The 20741-nt window shown below is 36.4% G+C and overlaps 1 protein-coding gene across 11 annotated transcripts in view; it reads right to left on the minus strand.

Annotated features, from left to right (window-relative positions):
- ERBIN (erbb2 interacting protein) overlaps positions 1 to 20741 on the minus strand; it is a 128196-nt gene that overhangs the window by 24210 nt on the left and 83245 nt on the right. For all 11 annotated transcript variants that reach the window (XM_058730911.1, XM_058730936.1, XM_058730905.1 and 8 more), the window contains exons 15-18: positions 13575 to 13674; positions 5561 to 5682; positions 4764 to 4937; positions 3191 to 3376 (exon numbers count right to left, since the gene is read on the minus strand). In XM_058730911.1, coding sequence (XP_058586894.1) covers positions 3191 to 3376; positions 4764 to 4937; positions 5561 to 5682; positions 13575 to 13674 — 582 coding nt within the window. The remainder of the gene's footprint in view (positions 1 to 3190; positions 3377 to 4763; positions 4938 to 5560; positions 5683 to 13574; positions 13675 to 20741) is intronic.

The raw sequence follows: 20741 nt of genomic DNA on the forward strand, positions 1-20741 counted from the left end.
TACCTCAATAAAGCTGTTAAAAAAAAAAGTCACAGCTTTTATTGATCCACCAGACTCTTTAAAGTCTCAGACTCCACCAAAAAACTAGAACTGATAAATGAATTCAGAAAGCCACAGGATATAAAATCAATATACAGAAATCCGTTGCATTTCTATACACTAAAAATGAAGTAGAAAGAGAAATTAAGAAAATAATCCCATTTACAATTGCTCCAAAAATAATAAAATACCTAAGAATAAACTTAACCAAGGAGGTTAACTCTAAAAACTGCAAAACACTGATGAAAGAAATTGAAGATGACACAAACAAATGGAAAGATATTCCATGCTCATGGATTGGAAGGACAAATATTGTTAAAATGTCCATGGTACCCAAAGCAGTCTATAGATTTAATGTAATCAATATCAAAATACTAATAGCAGTTTATAAAGAACTAGAACAAATAATCCTAAAATTTGTATGGAACCCTCAAAGACCCCAAAGTAGCCAAAGCAATCTTGAAAAAGAAGAATGGGGGCACCTGGCTGACTCAGGTGATAGAGCATGTGACTCCTGATCTCAGGGTTGGGAATTCAAGCCCCACGCTGGGCATGGGACCTACTTAAAACAAAGCAAACAAAATAAAATAAAGAAGAACAAAACTGGAAGTAGAATAATCCCAGAATTCAAGATATACCACAAAGCTGCAGTAATCAAAACAGTATGATATTGGCACAAAAACAGAAACATAGATCAACGGAAGAGAAAAGAACCCAGCAATAAACCCAGTCATATAGTCAATTAATCCTCAACAAAGCAAGAAAGAATATCCAATGGGAAAAAGAATGTCTCTTGAACAAATGGTGTTGGGAAAAGTAGACTTCAACATGCAAAACAATGACACTGGATCACTTCCTTAAACCATACACAGAAATAAACTCAAAATGGATTAAGGACCTAAATGTGAGAAATCGTAGGAGAGAACAAAGGCAGTAATTTCTCTGAGATTGGCCATAGCAACATTTTTCTAGATAATGTCTCTGGAGGCAAGAGAAACAAAAGCAAAAATAAACCATTAGGACTACATCAAAATAAAAAGCTTCTGCAAAGCAAATAATAAAACTAAAAGACAACCTACTGAATGAAAGAAGATATTTGCAAATGAACATCTGATAAACGGTTAGTATCCAAAATATATAAAAATGTACACAACTCAACACCAAAAAACCCCCAAATAATCCGATTAAAAAATGGGCAGAGGGGCGCCTGGGTGGCTCAGTCAGTTAAGTGTGTGACTTTGGCTCAGGTTATGATCTTGTGGTTCATGAGTTTAAGCCCTGCATCGGGCTCTGTGCTGACAACTGAGAGCCTGGAACCTGCTTAGGATTCTGTGTCTCCCTTTCTCTCTGTTCATCCCCTACTCGTACTCTGTCTCTCTCTCTCCCAAAGATAAATAAACATTAAAAAAAAAAAAACATTAAAAAAAATAGGCAGACAACATTAAAAGACATTTCTCCAAAGAGGTCATACAGATGGCCAACAGACACATGAAAAGATGCTCAATATCACTCTTCATCAGGGAAATGCAAATCAAAACCACAATGGAGTATCACCACACCTGTCAGAATGGCTAAAATTAAAAGCAAGAAACAAGTATTGGTGAGGATGGGGAGAAAAAGGAACCCTCTTGCACTGCTGTTGGGAATGCAAACTGATACGGTCACTGTGGAGAATATGGAAGTTCCCCCCAAAATTAAAAATAGAATTACTATATGATCCCGTAATTTCACTACTAGGTATTTACCCAAAGACTATGAGAACACTAATTTGAAAAGATATATACACCCCTATGTTTTTGGCATTATTTATAATAGCCAAAATATGAAAGTAGCCCAAGTGTCTGTAGATAGATGAATGGATAAAGAAGTAGATATACACACAACAGAATATTAGACAGAAAAAAGAAAGAGATCTTGCTATTTGCAACAACATGGATGGACCTAGAGAGTATTAATTTTAAGTGAAATAAGTCAAAGAAAGACAAATATCATATGACTTCACTCATAAATGGAATTTAAGAAACAGAACAAAGGAAAAAAAAGAAACAAATTGAGAATCAGACTCTCAACTACAGAGAACAAACTGATGGTTACCAGAAGGGAGGTCAAAGGAGGGATGGGTGAAATAGGTGATGGGGATTAAGGAGAGCACTTGTTATAATGAGCACCAGATAGTGTATGGAAGTGTTGAATCACCATATTGTACACTTTATTTTTTTATATTAGTCTCTTTCATCTTAAAAAAAATTTTTTTAATCTTTATTTATTTTTGAGAGAGAGAGAGAGAGAGAGAGACACAGAGTGAGAGCAGGGGAGGAACAGAGAGGGAGACACAGAATCCAAAGCAGGCTCCAGGCTCCAAGCTGTCAGGCACAGAGCCCGATGTGGGGCTCGAACCCACGAATCGTGAGATCATGATTTGAGCCGAAGTCTGACGCCTGACTGAGCCATCCAGGCGCCCCTCTTTTATTTTTTTAAAATATTCATTTGAGAGAGAGTGCAAGCAGGGGAGGGTTAGAGAGAGAGAGGGAGAGAGAGAGAATCCCAAGCAGACTTTATGCTGCAGCGCAGAGCCCGATGTGAGGCTTGAACACATGAAGTGTGAGATCATAACCTGAGTCGAAATTAAGAGTCGGACGCTCAACTGACTAAGCCACACAGGTGCCCCGGGTCCCTTTTATTTAAAAAAAATTTTTTTTGATATTGTACACCTTTAGCTAATATAACACTGTATGCTAACTATACTGAAATTTTAAAAATCGCAGACATTCAAGAAAAAAAATGCTTCACAATTAAGCAATGATAAATGCTTAACGAGTGAAATAATTTAAATACACCAATGGTAACCTTTTCATTGTTAAGTTTCATTGTTAAGCAACTGCTATTATGTATTTAAAGAATTAGAATAGAACCACCACGATCTAATTTACATAGTAAACATCTGAGTGCAATGCAGGTAGAAAATTTTAAGTTCAAAGTAATAAATGAGAGATACTATAGCACACATCATGAGATTTCTTTATGGCAAATGAGTTAGCATATTTTGTTTTCAGTATCAGTTTTCTTCTATCTTTAGTTAGCAACAATGAAATACTAAATTCTTACAGTTGTTAACAACTAATTGTTCCAGAGAATAATCACAAAGCCATACCTCAAAAACATCATCATGATTAACAATATGCTTCAAGTTCTCAGAAGCTTTCGTGTTTGCAGTCACTGGTAGACTTCCAGAGCTAATCTCAGCTTCAGATTCACTGGTCTTCTGTGGAGAGTTTCCTATCACATACTTTTCTCTTTCATCAGCTTTGATTCTCACTGGAGTGGTACTTTCTGAAGTCTAAGTAAAAGAAAAGATAAAGAATTCATATTCCTTAAAGCTTTGTATCTATTTTTTTACTACAGTTCAGATTAGAATTTAAAAGTAGGAGCTCCTGGCTGGCTAAGTAGGAAGAGAGTGTGACTCTTGATCTCGGGGTTGTGGGTGTGAGATGCACAGTGGGCGTAGAGATTATTAAAAAAATAAATATTTTAACATCTTCCTATTCTGAATAAATCAAGGAAACTTTAAACATGGAAATCTGCAGCACTTACAGATAAATGTGCATTTGGGGAGCAGGGGGTCCCCAAAGTTTCATGAACCACATTAAACTCTACAATTTAGCTGAGGCTACATTTCATCTCAAAAGCTGCAAAGCTGGTGTTCATGAGTGAGTCATTTAGCTCAGCAAGGTCAAAATCAAGATGGTTAGATTGTTTTCTGCTGAATGTAGAATATATAGCAACTCTAGTGATGTGGGAAAACTTTTGTTTCTGTGATATAATGTGGGAAAGAAAAGCCCATTAAAGGAACACACACTTTAAGGATTTGTCTAGGTTTCTGAAACATCCCAAGGAAAGTACCATGGTCTGTCATAGCAATTATTTAAAATTAGAATTGGGTAGGGTGGGTCAATGTTCTCAGGGGAAAAACAGTATTTCCATAACAATAAATTTAATTCGTTATCTTATTTTTTATTCAGACAAGATTTTTTTAAAGTTATGTTGATGCTATCCTGCCCATCTGGAAAGCCTATAACCATACTGAAGTGGTAAGAATAGCAATTAGAGAGTTTGCTAATTATTCCAGCTCTTACTTCAAATAGCCGGGAACAGCCTAAATCTGGGAGGACATTATAGTGTATACAAAAAGAATCATTATATAAATTATTAAAGTTTTAAAGTGCTTGAAATAAGTTTTAGTCAATACTTTTATTTTTAATTTTTCAGTTTACTTATTTTGAAAGAGAAAAAGAGAGAGAGGGAGAAAGAGAATGAGAGCAGGGGAGAGGCAGAGAGAGAGAGGGAGGGAGAGAATCCCAAGTAGGCTCTGTGTTGTCAGTGTAGAGCCCGACGTGGGGTTCAATCCCATGATCTGAGATGACGACCCTGAGCTGAAATCAAGAGTCGGCCGCTCAACTGAATGAAACACCCAGATGCCCCTAGTCAATTTCTTTAAAATGAGTTTTCTGGGGTGCCTGGGTGGCTCAGTTGGTCGAGGGTCAGACTCTTGGTTTCAAGTCAGGTCATGATCCTGGGGTCGTGGGATCGAGCCCCATGTCAGGCTCCGTACTGAGCGTGGAGCCTGTTGAAGATTCTTTCTCCCTCCTTCTTCCCCTCTCCCCTGCTCCTGTTCTATCTCTAAAAACAAATTTAAAAAAAAAAAAATTTAAAATGAGTTTTCTAACCTTCACACCCACATCATTATTTACAACTTGCTGATCTTCATGTGGTTTCAAATCTTTTCCAGAATCTTCATAAGTCTCTTCATCTTTTAATCTATGTACAATGGTTTGAACAGTTTTGACCATATTCTTAAGCTCATCTGGGTATGGTGTTGGATATCTCTTTAAATTTCCCTCCTAGGGAAATAAAATAAATTAAATTTGAAATATGGATAAATATTTTAACATCAACCTCAAAATTTAATCTACAATGCAACTTAATTACATTGGTTATCTGGCTCCTGGGGTAGCTTTAAAAACAGAGAATAGGCCATTGAAAGCATTTTAGACACAATAAAAGCATGGTTTTATCAATAGTAAAAGAATTTATAGTTACAGATTTAACTAGTGTTTTGAAACTTTTTTTTTTAGCAGACTTAAATATATTCCATTTTAAGATTTATGGTGTGGATATTGCCAATACCATCGCTAGGCTTTCAAACAGTTGTTTTCTGGTATTTACCCAGACATATATAAACCTCCTACAATTATATACATCTTATATGCCAAGAACCAAGTACTTCCAAAGTCAGCCTAATGTCATTTTCTGGGATTCAGCTAGTTTACATAAGGTAAAAATAATTACATTCATGAGTAACTTGGAAATGTATTATTCACTACTTGTCACTGCCACACTCTCAATCTCATAAAGAAAAAATTGTTCAAAACAGAATTCTTTATCTCTAGAATATAAGTAAATAATAAATCATTAAAAAAAGGGAAGAGGGAAAAACAATCAGGTTTTTCTCTTCAGGACTCACCCGGGGAGGTGCTTCCCTTTCATCTTTGTCTTCATCACAATCAAATGCCACTTGAGCACGCTGTTTCCTCTGTTCCTCCCACAATGAAGGATTAAAACTTTCATTATCTGATATGAACATAACTAGAGGAAAACAAACAAAAAACAAAAACAAAATCCACTATATTTTACAGTATTATGAAAAGCTACTACTTGTTTATAACTTTCTTTAGGAATGACATTCATTAAGTTAAGACTGGTCAACGCCACCAGCATTAAATGCTACATTAAGAAGTAGGCTGCGATTCTAGTATTTCTTTACAATATTCATCATGTATCTTTTCTTCCTTAAAGGTAATGTGTCTTGTTACCAGAAGGGTTCCTGATAAGAATCTAACAATTACAACAGGGTAGAAAGGTGACTGTGTGCAGTTTCCTACAAAAAAGAGCATGGTAACAGTGCTCACTTCAGCAATACATATACCACATGGTAATATATAAATTATTTCATCCAAGTTTTTGCATTCAGAATAATCTTCCCAATTCCAATATTGTTCATTATGTATGGGGGAAAGGAAGGTGAAGACAAAGTGAGTTATTTTGAGTTAAAAAGATTACCCTGAAGCCTTGTAATTACATCCTTGCATTAAACATTACACTTTATATAGCTTTACTTAAGTAAAGTGCTTACAAGATATTTTCTATATCAAAATGCAAGGAAAATTAAAAATCTAATATAAGCTCAACACTATATATCCTCCTATGCAACATACAATTAAAGGTAAAGATTTAACAGCTGTTACAGTTTTTCAATTAGGTAACTAAGACAGATCTAAGGCTTAAAAATTAATCCATTTGTCTATTATATATCACCATACAGAAGTTTGTGCAATACAAGATCAAATCACAAATTGTTTTCTGCCAGTTAAAAGAAAATGACTATACCTACTCAAAAGGAATTAAAAGCACCTAAAATTAGCGAACAGAAAAAACCAAAATTCCTGGAATACCCATATGTGGTCAGTTTGAACACTTATGCAAAAGTAGCATAAATACCGTTAATTTTTAGTCCTTATTTTGGGCTTCTTACCATACTTTAATTTCATATCCAAACTAAATACCACAAAACCAAATATGAACAATTGGAATCGAGTTTTTGTCTTCAGCTTTTCCTTGTTTTCATTACCTGGTTCGAGAATTTTTTCTTTAATTACTTTGTGGCATTGCTCAACAGCTAATGAATCAGAAAGTTAGTTTTTGTTTATTTGTGGAATGTGATTCAAATTCCTAGGAATATCTATAGATTTCTGTTGTAGACTTGGGAAGGTAAGCCAACCCAAGCAGTCTGCAACAACCTACTTCTAGGCAGCAATTTTAATCACCAGCCTAGGCCAGAAATCCCTTAACTGTTTTTACATCATGCCAAAGTAATCTTACGCTAGAACTTTTTCAGAACCTTAAGATAAGTAACTTTCACCATGCCTTTCATTCTTGCCAACTTCTGGTCACTTACACTTTCTACCCTTTAGTATAAATCTCACATCTTTTGAGATTCAGGGTATCAGGTGATACTATCACTTTCTCTGTATTTTAGACTCTGTATTTTAGCCACTAAGACTGATCACCCTGGCATATTCATGGAAGATTCTAGTGTTTGCCTACAGTCTTTCTCTCCACTTAAAACCTGCCAATATCCTGAATGATAACAATGTGTGAAGACCACCCCCCTCCCCACTTCAACACTACAATTTCATAGTTCCTCAATTTCCTCATTCCAATATCCACCTGCATTTCACCAATGTGATTCCTAACCATGGTCACACTCAAGACCTAGGCTTCTGTAACTCTTCCTCCTCCTTGACCACTACACACTTGTCCTTTCAAATCATTCACTTCCCTATTATTGTTCATACACTTTGAGTTCCTTATTCTCATTTCTTACTCTCCCTGTAAAATCACTCTAGGTTTTACTTTCTTTTCTATCTAGCTTAGATTTCATGATATATTATTTTAACCACTCTCACATTTCTTGCCCCTTTTCCTTAGGTAATACCTATTCAACAAAACCCATAATGTGTTACTTCAATCATCTTCTTTGTTTTGGACTGCTGACTTCTACCAGAGAAGAGTGACATCACCTTGTTGTTTAGAACCATTACATACTTATGGTATCCCCTCATCTTTGCTCCATCTTCAGCGCCGCCCAGGAATCCTATTTATTTCTAGTTGGTCTTTTCTCCCACTATAAGTCACTTACCTCAAAGGTCCTTCCCTCAACCTCTAGAGGCAATTTTTTCTTTGAGATCAGTGAGTAAAGAAAAGCAATCAAAAGCCTCAAACTGATAAATGCCCCCACACCTGCAACAACCTGCTTCCCCCAGCTACAAACTGTTATATGGATGCATACTTCCCATTCAACAATGATTCCTCTAAGTAGGCCCAAAATACCAGGCCTTCTCTTTCAAATTCACCCATCATTATCCCCCCTCTACAACATGAGCTTCTTTTTTTTTTTTTTTTTTAAGATTTTATTTTTAGGTAATCTGTACACCCATTATGAAGCTTGAACTCACAACCCTGAGATCAAGAGTTGTGTGCTCTACCAACTGAGCCAGCCAGGTGCCCCAGAACACGAGCTTCTTGAAAGCATGGATTTTTCTTTTTAAATATTCAGATTTAACACACTGCTTAGATCTAACACAGGTGTTCAATAAAAATTGAATGAATTTGGGGCACCTGGGTGGCTCAGTCGGTTGAGCGTCCGACTTCAGCTCAGGTCATGATCTCACAGCTCGTGAGTTCAAGTCCCGCATCGGGCTCTGTGCTCACAGTTCAGAGCCTGAAGCTTGCCTGGGATTCTGTTTCTCCCTCTCTCTCTGCCCCTAACCCACTCACATTCTGTCTCTGTCTCTCTCAAAAATAAATAAACATTAAAAAAAAATTGAATGAATTAAATGTGAACAAAGCATCTATTCCTCTTAAAGTATATAAAACTCCAAGTCAAGAACACTGTGTTTTCTGACTTGTTTATTTCTTTGAGGCAAAGTCATAAAGGAAAAAGCTTTTCCTGCATTTGAAAAGAAATCCACCCAGTTGGCCATGTCAATGTAGTTTCTGATTTGGTATTGTAAGTGCAGTATGTTACAGTGCTATATGGAAATACTTTAAGAACACGTAAACTCTACGAGGACTTAAACATTCTAAGTTTATCTCAGACCTGTCCTTTTAAGACTCTTCCATTCTAAAACACATCTCTCAAATCAAAAATTCAAAGTGGCAAGATTTTATTTTGCTACTTCTACTCTTTGTATCAGAAATAAATTTCTTAACTGAACTATGACCTCTTTTAAAAAGAAACAGTAAGAGGATAAATTGAAATGACAGAAATGAGAGAAGGCCAGGTAAATCTGAATCATGAAAACAGAAGACAATAAGAGAAATCAAAGCATGAGTACACCCATGATTAGAACAGTTCTAAGCAGCAGTCACCAAACTTCTGTTAAGTGGTCAGATAATAAATAAGGTTAGCTTTGTGAGCCCAGAGACCAATGTGAAGACACTATGGTAGGTGCTTAGGAAAGAAATCAAATTTCCACAAGATTTCTAACAAATTTAAGATATATGTACTAATAACTGAGTACCATTATTGTATTATAGTTCTACCAATGAGAAGACTGAAGGTCTCGCTGTTAGGAGTAACATTTTGCTTAACTAGTGCTGGCTATCATCAAACTGATGCAAAGAGTCACCTGTAAAAACTATTCTTACCTTGTGGGCCACACAAAAACAGGTAGCAGGCCAGACATGGCCCATGGGCCACAGTGTGTCAATCACTCTGACTGGAACAAAAAGTGTTATGACAAAAGATATTTATCTGGTTGTTCCCTGGAAGGGGGTCTTCAACAATATCTCACATTATGTATTTAATACTTTAGTTCATTATTCAAATAAAAAGATATAAGCTGTTGAGTAGTTTTATTCATTGTTGGAATCATGTTTGGTTATTTGAGTGTGCGTTAAAATGAAAGCAAAATAAAACATTCTCAGGTCTCTATATGGCAGTGACAAAAGCAAAGAGGGAAAGCACTAATACCACATGAATATAATAATATCAAAGATTAAATATGTCCTTTACAGACTTGGTTTCTTCACAAAGGAAAAAATAATTTTGTTGAGAATCTTCCTTCAGAATAATATCTGTATTTGATTTTTAATAATTACCAGTTTTTATTATTTTTCTAAAGTAAAAGTAGCAAATGAGAATAAAAACAAATTTTCCCAATGTGTTGTTCCTATCGTTTAAGACAGGGACAGAAAGCTATTAAGCTTTTTTTTTTTTTTAACCGTTTATTCATTTTTTGATAGAGACAGAGAGTGAGTGGGGGAGGGGCAGAGAGAGAGGGAGACAGAATCTGAAGCAAGCTCCAGGCTCTGAATTGACAGCACAGAGCCCGATGCGGGGCTTGAACTCACGGACCATGAGATCATGACCTAAGCTGAAGTCGCTTAATCAACTGAGCCACCCAGGTGCCCCCAGGGACAGAAAGCTATTAAATCTGGCCCACTTACTGTTTTTGTATAGTCTACAACCTAACAATAGTTTTAAATTTTTTAAATACTGGGGGGAAAAAACCCAAAACATAAAAAAATTTTTCATAATATGTGAAAATTACATGAAATCTAAATTTCTCTGTCCATAAATAAAATCTTATTAGAACACACCTATGCTCATTTGTTTACATATTGTCTGTGACTGTTTTTTGCACTAAACAGGCAGCATCAAGCAGCTATCACAGAAACCTATGGTCTATGAAGCCTATATTTATTAAATTGTCCTTTACTTAAATAATTTGCTGCCCCATCAACAGGAAGGACATTAATGTCTCTTCTTACACTAAGAATTTATTCTTCCTTTTCCTCACAAATATTTTAAGTATTAACATTCTATCTTCCCACATAAAAGAACAACTATTAGAATATATTATGTCTGGCTGGCAGTAATGCTATTTATAGCGATACTCACTCTTACTAATTTCTAATATCCAGAAATCAACTTCAGAGATAAAATTGGAAATTGAGACATGAATTCCAGTGACTATGGCAAACGAAGAAAAAAACACCTACTGATGTATCCAAACATTCACTATAATTCCCCACAATGCAAAATCGGGCATAAGCCAGAGTTACTGGTATATCTATTTTGAATTTTTTAATTTCTTTTTTTTTTTACTTTTTTTTGGTAATCTCTATGCCCAATGTGGAGCCTAAATTCACAATCCTGAGATCAAGAGTTGCATGCTCTACTGACTAAGCCAGCCAGGTGTCCTTGAACTTAATTAACTTCTTTAAAAAAAAAGTATTTTTTTAAAACATATATTTATTTTTGAGAAAGACAGACTGTGAGCGGGGGAGGGGCAGAGAGAGAGGGGGAACAGAATCTGAAGCAGGCTCCAAGCTCTGAGCTGTCAGCCACAGACCCCAATGTGGGCTCAAACCCATGAACCATGAGATCATGACCAGAGCTGAAATCAGACACTTGAACCGACTGAGACATCCAGGTGCCCCTGAACTCATTAACTTCTAATGTACATATAGAGTACTTGCATAAAATAATACTTCACCATCGAATGCCTAAAATTAAATATACTATTATTTTATTATGGATACATGTTTCCAAATTATATTGCTAAATATGGAAATTAGGGGTTGATTTAAATATATGGAAGAGAGCTTGTGCTTACAAACCTATTCTCTAAGCATTATAGATTCCCAATGAAGTAAACTATTCACATCTAACATCTCACAAGTCTTAACTTTTAATTCAATTCAAAAGCTAAATAGTTTTGCTTTACCCAAATAAACCTCATTTAATATTCCCATGAAATAACTTATCAAAGCAAGTCTTTTATTCCTTCCTGCAAAGAACAAGAAATAATGAACATAGATAAATGAGTTCTCCAATTATTTATCACTAATAATGGAAATTGAATGATTTTACTTTTTAATCTATTTAAGTATTTCTTAACTGTTTGCTAAACCTGCCAAAACAATGTAAGAATAATAATAACCAATGTGATTCTGCCATAGTGCTAACTAAGCACTTTACATTCAGTGCTTCTCATCTGTACAAAAACCCTGCAAAACTGATACTATTATCATTATTTCAAGGTAAGGAAACTGAAGCTCCAGAATTTATTTAACTTGCCTCTGGTATATTTATAAATTAAAATTAATGATCAATTTAGATTTTTTCTTCAGTGTTTTTATGTATTAAGAGTTAATTTCTAAATAACTTTGAGCCATAAATATTTTCACTGGTGTCAGAAAAATATACATATAAAAATATTCTTAAAAAAAATTTTTTTTAATGTTTATTTATTTTTGAGAGAGACAGAGACAGAGCGTGAGGGAAGAGCAGAGTGAAAGGGAGACACAGAATCCAAAGCAGGGTCCAGGCTCTGAGCTGTCAGCACAGAGCCTGGTGCGGGGCTCGAACCCATGAACTGTGAGATCATGACCTGAGCCAAAGTTGGACATTTAACTGACTGAGCCACCCAGGCGCCCCATAAAAATTATATTAGTAAGTGTAACATAATATATACTTTACACACATGATGAGGGACCAGAAGGCAAACTGAGTGCAAAGTTTGCTTTGTACAAGTTTGCTTTTCAAAGGGGTGCCCAAGCTAGCACCCCTCCCCATCCCCAGGTGTATGGGTGATATTTCTTAGACACTCCTAGGTGCTCAAGAACAAAGGAAAGGGGTTTAAGTGCTTGCCATGGTGATGTGGGAAAACTAAGGCAAATGACAAATTAAATTCCCTTAATACCTACAGCCCACTGACAAGTCCATGAAACAGGCAGACTGACCTTCATCTACGAGCTCAGCTGCCTCAATGATGACACTTTGCTAGGGGCAAGAGGGAATCCTGGCCTAACATTATCCTGACCCCTGAGATCCTTTGAGTCTCCTTAAACACTTAAAAATTCCTTTGCAAACCTCCTTTGTCTTCAGCCCCCAAGTATACGTTGGCAATAATACTCCAAGCATATGGTCCCTGATATACATTTGAAGGGTCTCATGACTACGGTTTTACTAAATGTAAATGACGTTTTCCTAACACCTAGCCCCTAGAGGTCCTCAAACCTTGTTTCCAAAATTCCTTAGAGACTGCCACTGTCCCTAACCCCCACCAACCTGAGGGTATATAATCAGTCACTCCTCACAACCCCAGTGCAGCTTTTCTGTCCATGGGTCCTGTCTCCATGCTTTAATAAAATCACCTTTTTACACCAAAGATGTCTTTAAGAATTCTTTCTTGGCCATCAGCTCTGAACTCCACCACCCCAAAACAACATGTATTGGAACCAATCTGCTCCTTAGTCTAAAAGGCTTTCATACCAAAACTGTTGAAAAACATGTATGGTCAATAGAAAAGGGTATGTTCCCCTTTCTAGGCAAAACCTAAGAACTTAGAAACAACACTTTATGCAGAATTCTACATATTATCCTTATCTGGTATGTAGACCCAAAGATAGTATTTAGTCTACAACAAAACAAGTGAACAAAACAGTTCCTGGTTCAACAGTCCTAATTACATTTAACATGCATTCCTGACATTTAGCAAAGAATAGAGAGATCTATAACAAATGAAGTTGACTGTTTAATTTCAAGAAATCATTTAAGGAAGCATATGGTCTACATGTACCTCCAAATTCAACTACCTATAGCCCTGACATACTTATTTTCTCATTTTCAGAGAGACTACATGAGCTAGGGAGAGAAGCAGAGGGAGAGGGCTGGGGGGGGCGGGGGGAAGGGAGGGGGATGGGGGAGGGACAGAGAGAGAGAGAGAGAGAGAGAGACAGACAGACACCGAGACCCCCCAAGCAGGCTCCAGCCTCAGCACAAAGCCCAACCTGGGGCTCAACCCCACAACCCCAGGATCATGACCTGAGCCGAAATCAACAGTCAGGCGTTCACTAGACTGAGCCACCCAGGTGCCCCAAAAGAAAAGAGATTTTTAAACTCCTACCATCCTCAGTCCTTGGCTGCTGAGGGAACATGTAGTTAGTAAGCACCATTTTCTGGGTCTCTGAATCAGTCTCTTTTTGAAGAGGTATCAGGGGTTTGGACTAGGGAAAGAAAATAAATGTTTAACTTTTAATAATCCTAAAGCAAATACATATCCAGCAATTCCTCTGAATAAGTACTCACCATTTTTTTCTATAAAGTATCAATGTGTAGATTACAAAAGCAAGCTTATATATACATAGTAACACTTTAAGCAATGATTTGAAACCTTATAAAAATCTACAAAATATCATTTAGTTTTAGTATAAAACAAAACTCACACTGAATTGCAATTATCACTGATTGTCAATACAATTTTAAAAGATCTCATATACTAAGTGTATCCACAGTCCAGTAATTACTTATCACAGTGATTTAATAAAGCTATAAAACAAGCTTTTGGATTTTATGTTATTGTGCCTCCTTTACATTATATTTCCCCCTTTGGGAAGAGGCTTTTATAGAAATGGTTTAGAAGGTTTAGTATAGTTACCCACAGTTAATTCTAGCTGAAAAAAGAGTACTTATAACAAACATTAAGTTGTAACCTGGTTCTCTCTTCTCCCATGTCTCCTATCTCCAGTAATGATACCACAAATTTACTTACTCAATGGTGGAACTATAAAACTTTTTTTTGGACATTTTTTAAAACTTCTCTCCTAATTGGTTATGAAGTGTTTTCAAATTATTTTTAATATAACTAGTAACTTTGGCCAGTCTATTAACCTAAAATCCTATCAATCCATGCCCTGGCTGACTCCAGACAGGCAGGAAACTACCCAATCTCTCCCTCACGTGCCAACCTATCAATTAATTCTTTAGACTGACTCTTGTGAAAACCTTGCAGCTAGCTAATGTATCCTGTGATCTTACTCCCATTCAAACATTTCCTCCATGGCCCTCAACTTGTTCCACAATAAACAAATTGCCCTGCATCTCAAACATCTTCACTGAAAACTTTCCTTGACCTCCTCAGATAACAGATATGGCAGATCTATTCCTTCCCTAGGACAGTACTTCCCTGTACTCTTCTCAAAAATAGGGTTATTCTCTCAAAGATCATAAACCCTACGTCAGGAGGTGGGTAAATTTAGCGCTTACAAATGCTGTGAGATCATCACTCTTCTCTCTTCAAGTATAAATACCTGTTCTTTTGAGGGACATTAAATTCTGCCTCTACCATTCTGAACTCTGCCTCTGCCATTCTACATCCTTTCCTAATATCCACTGATCTCCTGGTTAGTGCTGGAACCAGATAATAGGATCACTTGAGTTGCAGTGTGGTTCAGAATGAAATTAGGGCGGTTTGAGATTGGAGGTGGTGGCAACACTGGAGGCAGAGATCTATTTCATATCTCAGTAGTCCAAGTCAACAAGAGTAAGATGAAGATGAGAACCATAGATAATTTACAAATTTTTAGCAGCCACGTTTCTAAAAACCAAAAATGAGTTAAATTTTGATAATACATTAAATTTAACATATCTTCTATGTTCAAAATAGAATTCTGTTATATGATCAAAAATTGTTAATGTGGTATTTTATTTTCTTTGTTTATATGAAATATACAAAATCCAGAATATATTTTACACTTAGAGCACATCTCAATTTGGACCAGACAGTAGTTAAGAGTTATACTCCCAAGTCTGTCTCTAGCAAGTACTTTTTACTAATCTAGGGAACCCAGGAAAAGAAAAAGATTGGGAGCAGAGGATAGCACGTTCACTTTTAGACTGGTTGAATTTGAGACATCTGGGTGGCAATGTTAAGTAGAAAATGAGTGTACAGTAAAGGAAAGAGAACTGAGAGCTGAGGATACTGTTAGGAATAACGGCATATAGATAGTAATTGCATCTTTCCTAGAGTTAAGTATATGGAAAGAAACTCAAGATGAGCCTTGAGTACCATATGGGGCACCAATATCTAAGACTGGCAGAAGAAAAATTCCTGAAAAGGAAACAGAGGAGCGGTCAAGCACAAGGACAAGCAGTAGAGGATGGTAACAGAGACACCACGTCTGCTCTCTCTCCACTGTTTCCACAAAATTTGCTAGTCAAGCTCACCAAAATTGACACTCCCTTGAACTTTCAACTTGATCACCATAATTCTTTCATTTGCTTTCTTTTTGTACCTCACCAGACCTCATTATAAATACTTTCGTGCCAATTACGAAGACCACCTTGTTGCATTGTCTTTCTCTTTACACCTGGCTTGGCAAAGCTGCAACCCAGAATCGTTCCAACCGTGTGCTTTCTCTATATTACCCAATGAGCAAATTAATCTAACTACAGATCTGTGGTAACCAACTTCAACAGGGATTCTCAATGGTGCCTAAAAATCCTTCTATGTTTCCTAAATTATATTCTGAATTATATTCTGAAGATACTATTTTCTCAAAGATTTTTTTTTAAAGAACAAAAATAGGATATAAAATCTGCTTGGAAGCTGCTACATTCTAAGAATTTCAACATATACATTAGCTCTGCCTCTCACAAACTTCAGACCAAGCTGCTTTCAAAAGGACAAGAATCCCTGCCACAGTTTTAAATTCTGTCGGTTACACACCAGTTATCCAACTTCTTCTCATATCCTTAATCTAATTCTCCACAGTCTCCTCGCAACAACCTATAAAAATGCTTAAAGAATTCCTTCTTATGTGCCTCTAGCTACCAATTTCTTTATGTTCCACCCCTCTCCTTTCTTATCCAACCTTTTTAAAAGCTTAATCAACTATTGTATGGTGCAATTTTCTCATTTACTTATTCTTTAAATTGTGTCAATCAGGTTTTTGATGTACACCTCTAAAATTACATTAGCTATAGTCAAAATAAGTTGGCATGTTATACCCAACTTGCATATTTTCCAGACTTCATTTGAATTGACACCTCAATAGCATTTATCCCCTTACAGCTTCTTCCCTTAAGCTATCTGCTTCATCCTTAACTTGAATCCACTATCATATAGTTTTTCTTCTACCTCTATGGCCACTCTAAGCTTATTAATCCATCTGCCACTTAAATGTTAGTATTGCTTGGGATTCATCCATCCTGAACATTTAAATAACTAAATTCATAGAATTTATTCTATGTGGATAAAAAAAAGTCCTGCACTTATGGTCTGTCTTTCTCACTCTCAAAAATAAATAAACATTAAAAATATTTATTATTTTTTTAAATGTTTAGTTTATTTTTGAGGAAGAGAGAGACAGAGTGTGAGCCAGGGGAGTGGACAGACAGAGAGGGAGACACAGAATCGGAAGCAGGCTCCAGGCTCTGAGCTGTCAGCACAGAGCCCGATGCGGGGCTCAAACTCACAAACCATGAGATCATGACCTGAGCCAAAGTCGTATGCTTAACTGACAGAACCACCCAGGCGCCCCTAAAAATTTTTTTTAAAGAAACAAACAAAATCTATAATGATCCTGGGAAAAAGGAAATCGTGCCTTCAGGAACAATTCTGAGAAATCCAAGGAGGTTAGAAATTAAAAGAATGGGGAAACCAACAGCAGAGAAACGACAGTCTAAAACAGTCGAGGCGGCAGGGGGAAGAAGGGGGGTGGAGAATCATGGCCACTAGAACTGTCCTCAACATGCCTATCCAAAAAATAAACATGCCTGACTGGAACTTAATATCCTCCCATAAACATTTTTCTTTCTGTTGCAGTTCCTCATCTTGGTAATTTTATCGATTTCCATCTTGTCACTTCAGCCACATCTCTGAAGCTCATCTTTGCTTTTACTGCCTTTCTTCTCACACACATGCATTTTTCACATACTCCATTGATGTGACCTTTTAAGTTATGCCCTAAATATACCAGCTCTTCTTTGGTCATTATCTTACTTCAAGCCAACATTTTCTATTGCCTTGAGTATGGCAATAGAAATGCCCTCCAACCAGTCTCTCCCGCCTTCACACTTGGCACCACCATTCCTAGTTAAATCCACCTTTCACAACACAGCCCAAAAAACATTCCAAAATATCAATCTGATCTTACTACTTGCTTGCTCATATGTTATAATGGTTCACCATCAACTACAGTAGGGTTGACATGTATCACAGGATCACTTCTTCCTCTTAAACTGACGGCATATATGAATAATTGATTAGGACTATGATGACCAAACACCCAGTTTGCCTGAGACATTCACATTTTACACATGCAGTTTTGACACAATTATTGTAAAGCCCCTTTTCGATAACATGGACAATAAATTACAGAGACACCCTAATCACGGCAATATTCCACAGAGCCTGAATAAGACTTCCAAATCCTTAAAACAATCTTTCAGAAGTCACTCATAATTTATCAGAGTTAACATGCAAGATTAAAAAAAACATCTATTTACCATTCTTGAAATACAACACAAGTTCCTCTTGAAATATGATATAAGATCTTCCATGACCTGTTTATCTCTTTGGCCTCATTTGCTACTCTTCCATCTCAAAGGTTATGCTCTAGTCACAATGAACCACTTGTACAGTTACCTAGTACACTACTAGACTTCTTCATCAAAAAGTGCTCAGGTTTATAATATTCCTTCTAACCAGAATATTCTCCCCCTTTCTTTGTTTAAATCCTGTGATTATTTTGAGAATTAGTCATTGCAGGAATCTCCTCCTCTGGAAAACCTGCCTTTACACCCCCAAGTTAAACTCTTTTTTGAACCTGAAGCCCAGTCCTACCAAGGTGCTACATGGTCAGTGAAATATTCAAGAGCAATTTATTCTGATAATTCATAATCAGACTACTTTTACATACCTTCTCCCCTATAATTTGTACTTCCACAGCAAAATGACTACTTCATATTGTAAGGGAGGTAATATGGCTTACACAGGATGCTTCATGATTTATTACTTTACTATTCTGTCAAACTTTGAGAAAAACACAAAACCCCTCATCACTACAATTTTTATTTTTTATAAGTAATTAACAGACGGGGAACAAGGAGACGATAATGAGAGAACATTGCAAATATGAAAAACTGTCTTAGATACCAGATAATTTCACTAAAATGAGTTGTCTAACATACCTTGCTGGTATTCATTACCTAAAATAGCGCTATTATACTAAAAAAGTCTCAAGAGTCCTCAAGACCAGGAGCCATGTCTCATTTATACTATAATAACTAACTGGCATAAGCCAGAGCCCAGCAATGTTCTGTGAATCCAGATGCAAAATTTCATAACATTTCACATTAAATACTCAATTAAGAGGGATTAGAAATAGGAGTTCTACATATACATGAACTGACACATTTAATGATGATGAAGTAATCACTGTGTTTAAGCTGTAATAGAAGCAAAGGTATCATCATTTTAGTATTTCCTACCCTAACTTGTAGAACAAGTAAATACTACAATCTGATTCTGAAGCATGGATTGACAATTTAAGGCTTTTAGTTCAGTAAGGAGAGGTAAGAAAAGAGGTCTTGGTTAAGAAGTTTGCAGAATCTTGAAATATAGCCAAGTGGGTTTCTTTACTCTAGTAACATGTAAGAGTTGTTAATATAATCCAAAAGAAGGATATAACACAGTCTCCTGAGCAAATTCAACTATGGAACTTAAGAATATCTTATGAGACTCATGTATCCAAACCTTGGGAAAATATACAGATATATTATTATAAGGTATTGCTCAAAGTCAAATGCTAAGCATTAATTTATTAAAAGGGTTCTCTGCCTTGCTAAAACAAAACAAAACAAAACAAATCAAAACAAAACAAATCAAAACAGTAAGACATAGCTGAGAATAGATACGGAAAAAAGATTTCCTCATACTTACAGATAGTAAGTTAACCCTTATTTTGTTTAGGACCTACAATCTATTATTTTGGTGACATTATACAGGAGATTTCTTATCATTTAAAGTACAACGTTTCTAACAATCTACACTGCGAATAATAAGACATTTCAAATTAAACTCAAAATACATTTTTCCAATGTTTTTCACAGGTGAATTATAGCTACTATTTGCAAGGATAAAATGCTAACATTTAATTCTAAAACCAAGGCAAATACAGAGAGATACATCCATCAACTGTCCAAACGGGAACTGAGCCACAGTACTAGGGTAAATCCACAGTCATGACCTTCCTGCCTCCCATGCATTACATACACTTAAGTTAGTATTTCATCCCCACTATTCTGCTAAAACTATGTACTCTTCTCAAGGTCAGTAACTACTTCTGGCTTGACAAACCTCGTGGTCAATTACAAGTCCTCATCTACGGGACCCACCAGCAACAATCTGTCGCAGTTGATCTTCCTTCAGATGGCTCTCTAGATAACACACCCTCCTGATTGGCTGGTTCTTCTTATTCTCCTTTTGGGGCCCCTCTCATTCCTGAGCTCAATCTTTGACCTTTTCTTCTCCATCCTCTCTCCCTAGTAATTTCATGCACTTCCATGGTGTTAAATCCTCCTTTTGTACAATGTTGACTCCCATATTTTATCTCCAGCCAGTATACTTGACAGTCAACTACTGGCCTGATGTTCCTACATTCCTTCTCATCGTCTCCACTCAATAGTTGAAGCCCAGCAATACCTCCTTCTAAACTACTACAAAAGCCTCTTTATTGAACTTTCTCCTTGCAATATAGGATATTCCACTCTCACCCTAAGCACCCACAGACTGTTTCTCACATAAGTGTCAAAATAATCTTTTAAAAATGTACATCACATCTTGCCATTCCCTAGCATGAAGTACTTCAGCAGATTTCTATCTAAGTCAGAGTAAAACCCCAATTCATTAGCATGGCCTACAAGGTCATATGTGATCTACAGTGCCAGTTTTCCTATCTGATCTAATCTTACTCAATTCTCTTCCTTACTCACTTTATTCCAGCCCTGAGTGCTTTATCTATTCCTCAGTTACACCAAGCTCATTCGAATATTAAGACTTGCACTCTTAAAATGATTTAAATGCACCTCTTCTACCAACTCACTGTCCCAGTCTATGTATGGTTCACTCCTAATTTCATGTGCCTGTCTGCTCTACTGGTCCTCTTCCTCAAAGAGAGACACTTCCTAAATCATCCTATTTAAAATAGGATGGTTACTCTTGCCCTGCTACTGTTCTAATGTCTCTGGTTCTGTTTTTCTTTGTAGCTCTGACATACTATTACATAATTAC

This window comes from Neofelis nebulosa, chromosome 1, assembly GCF_028018385.1.
Source record: "Neofelis nebulosa isolate mNeoNeb1 chromosome 1, mNeoNeb1.pri, whole genome shotgun sequence".
NCBI classification, from domain to species: domain Eukaryota; kingdom Metazoa; phylum Chordata; class Mammalia; order Carnivora; family Felidae; genus Neofelis; species Neofelis nebulosa.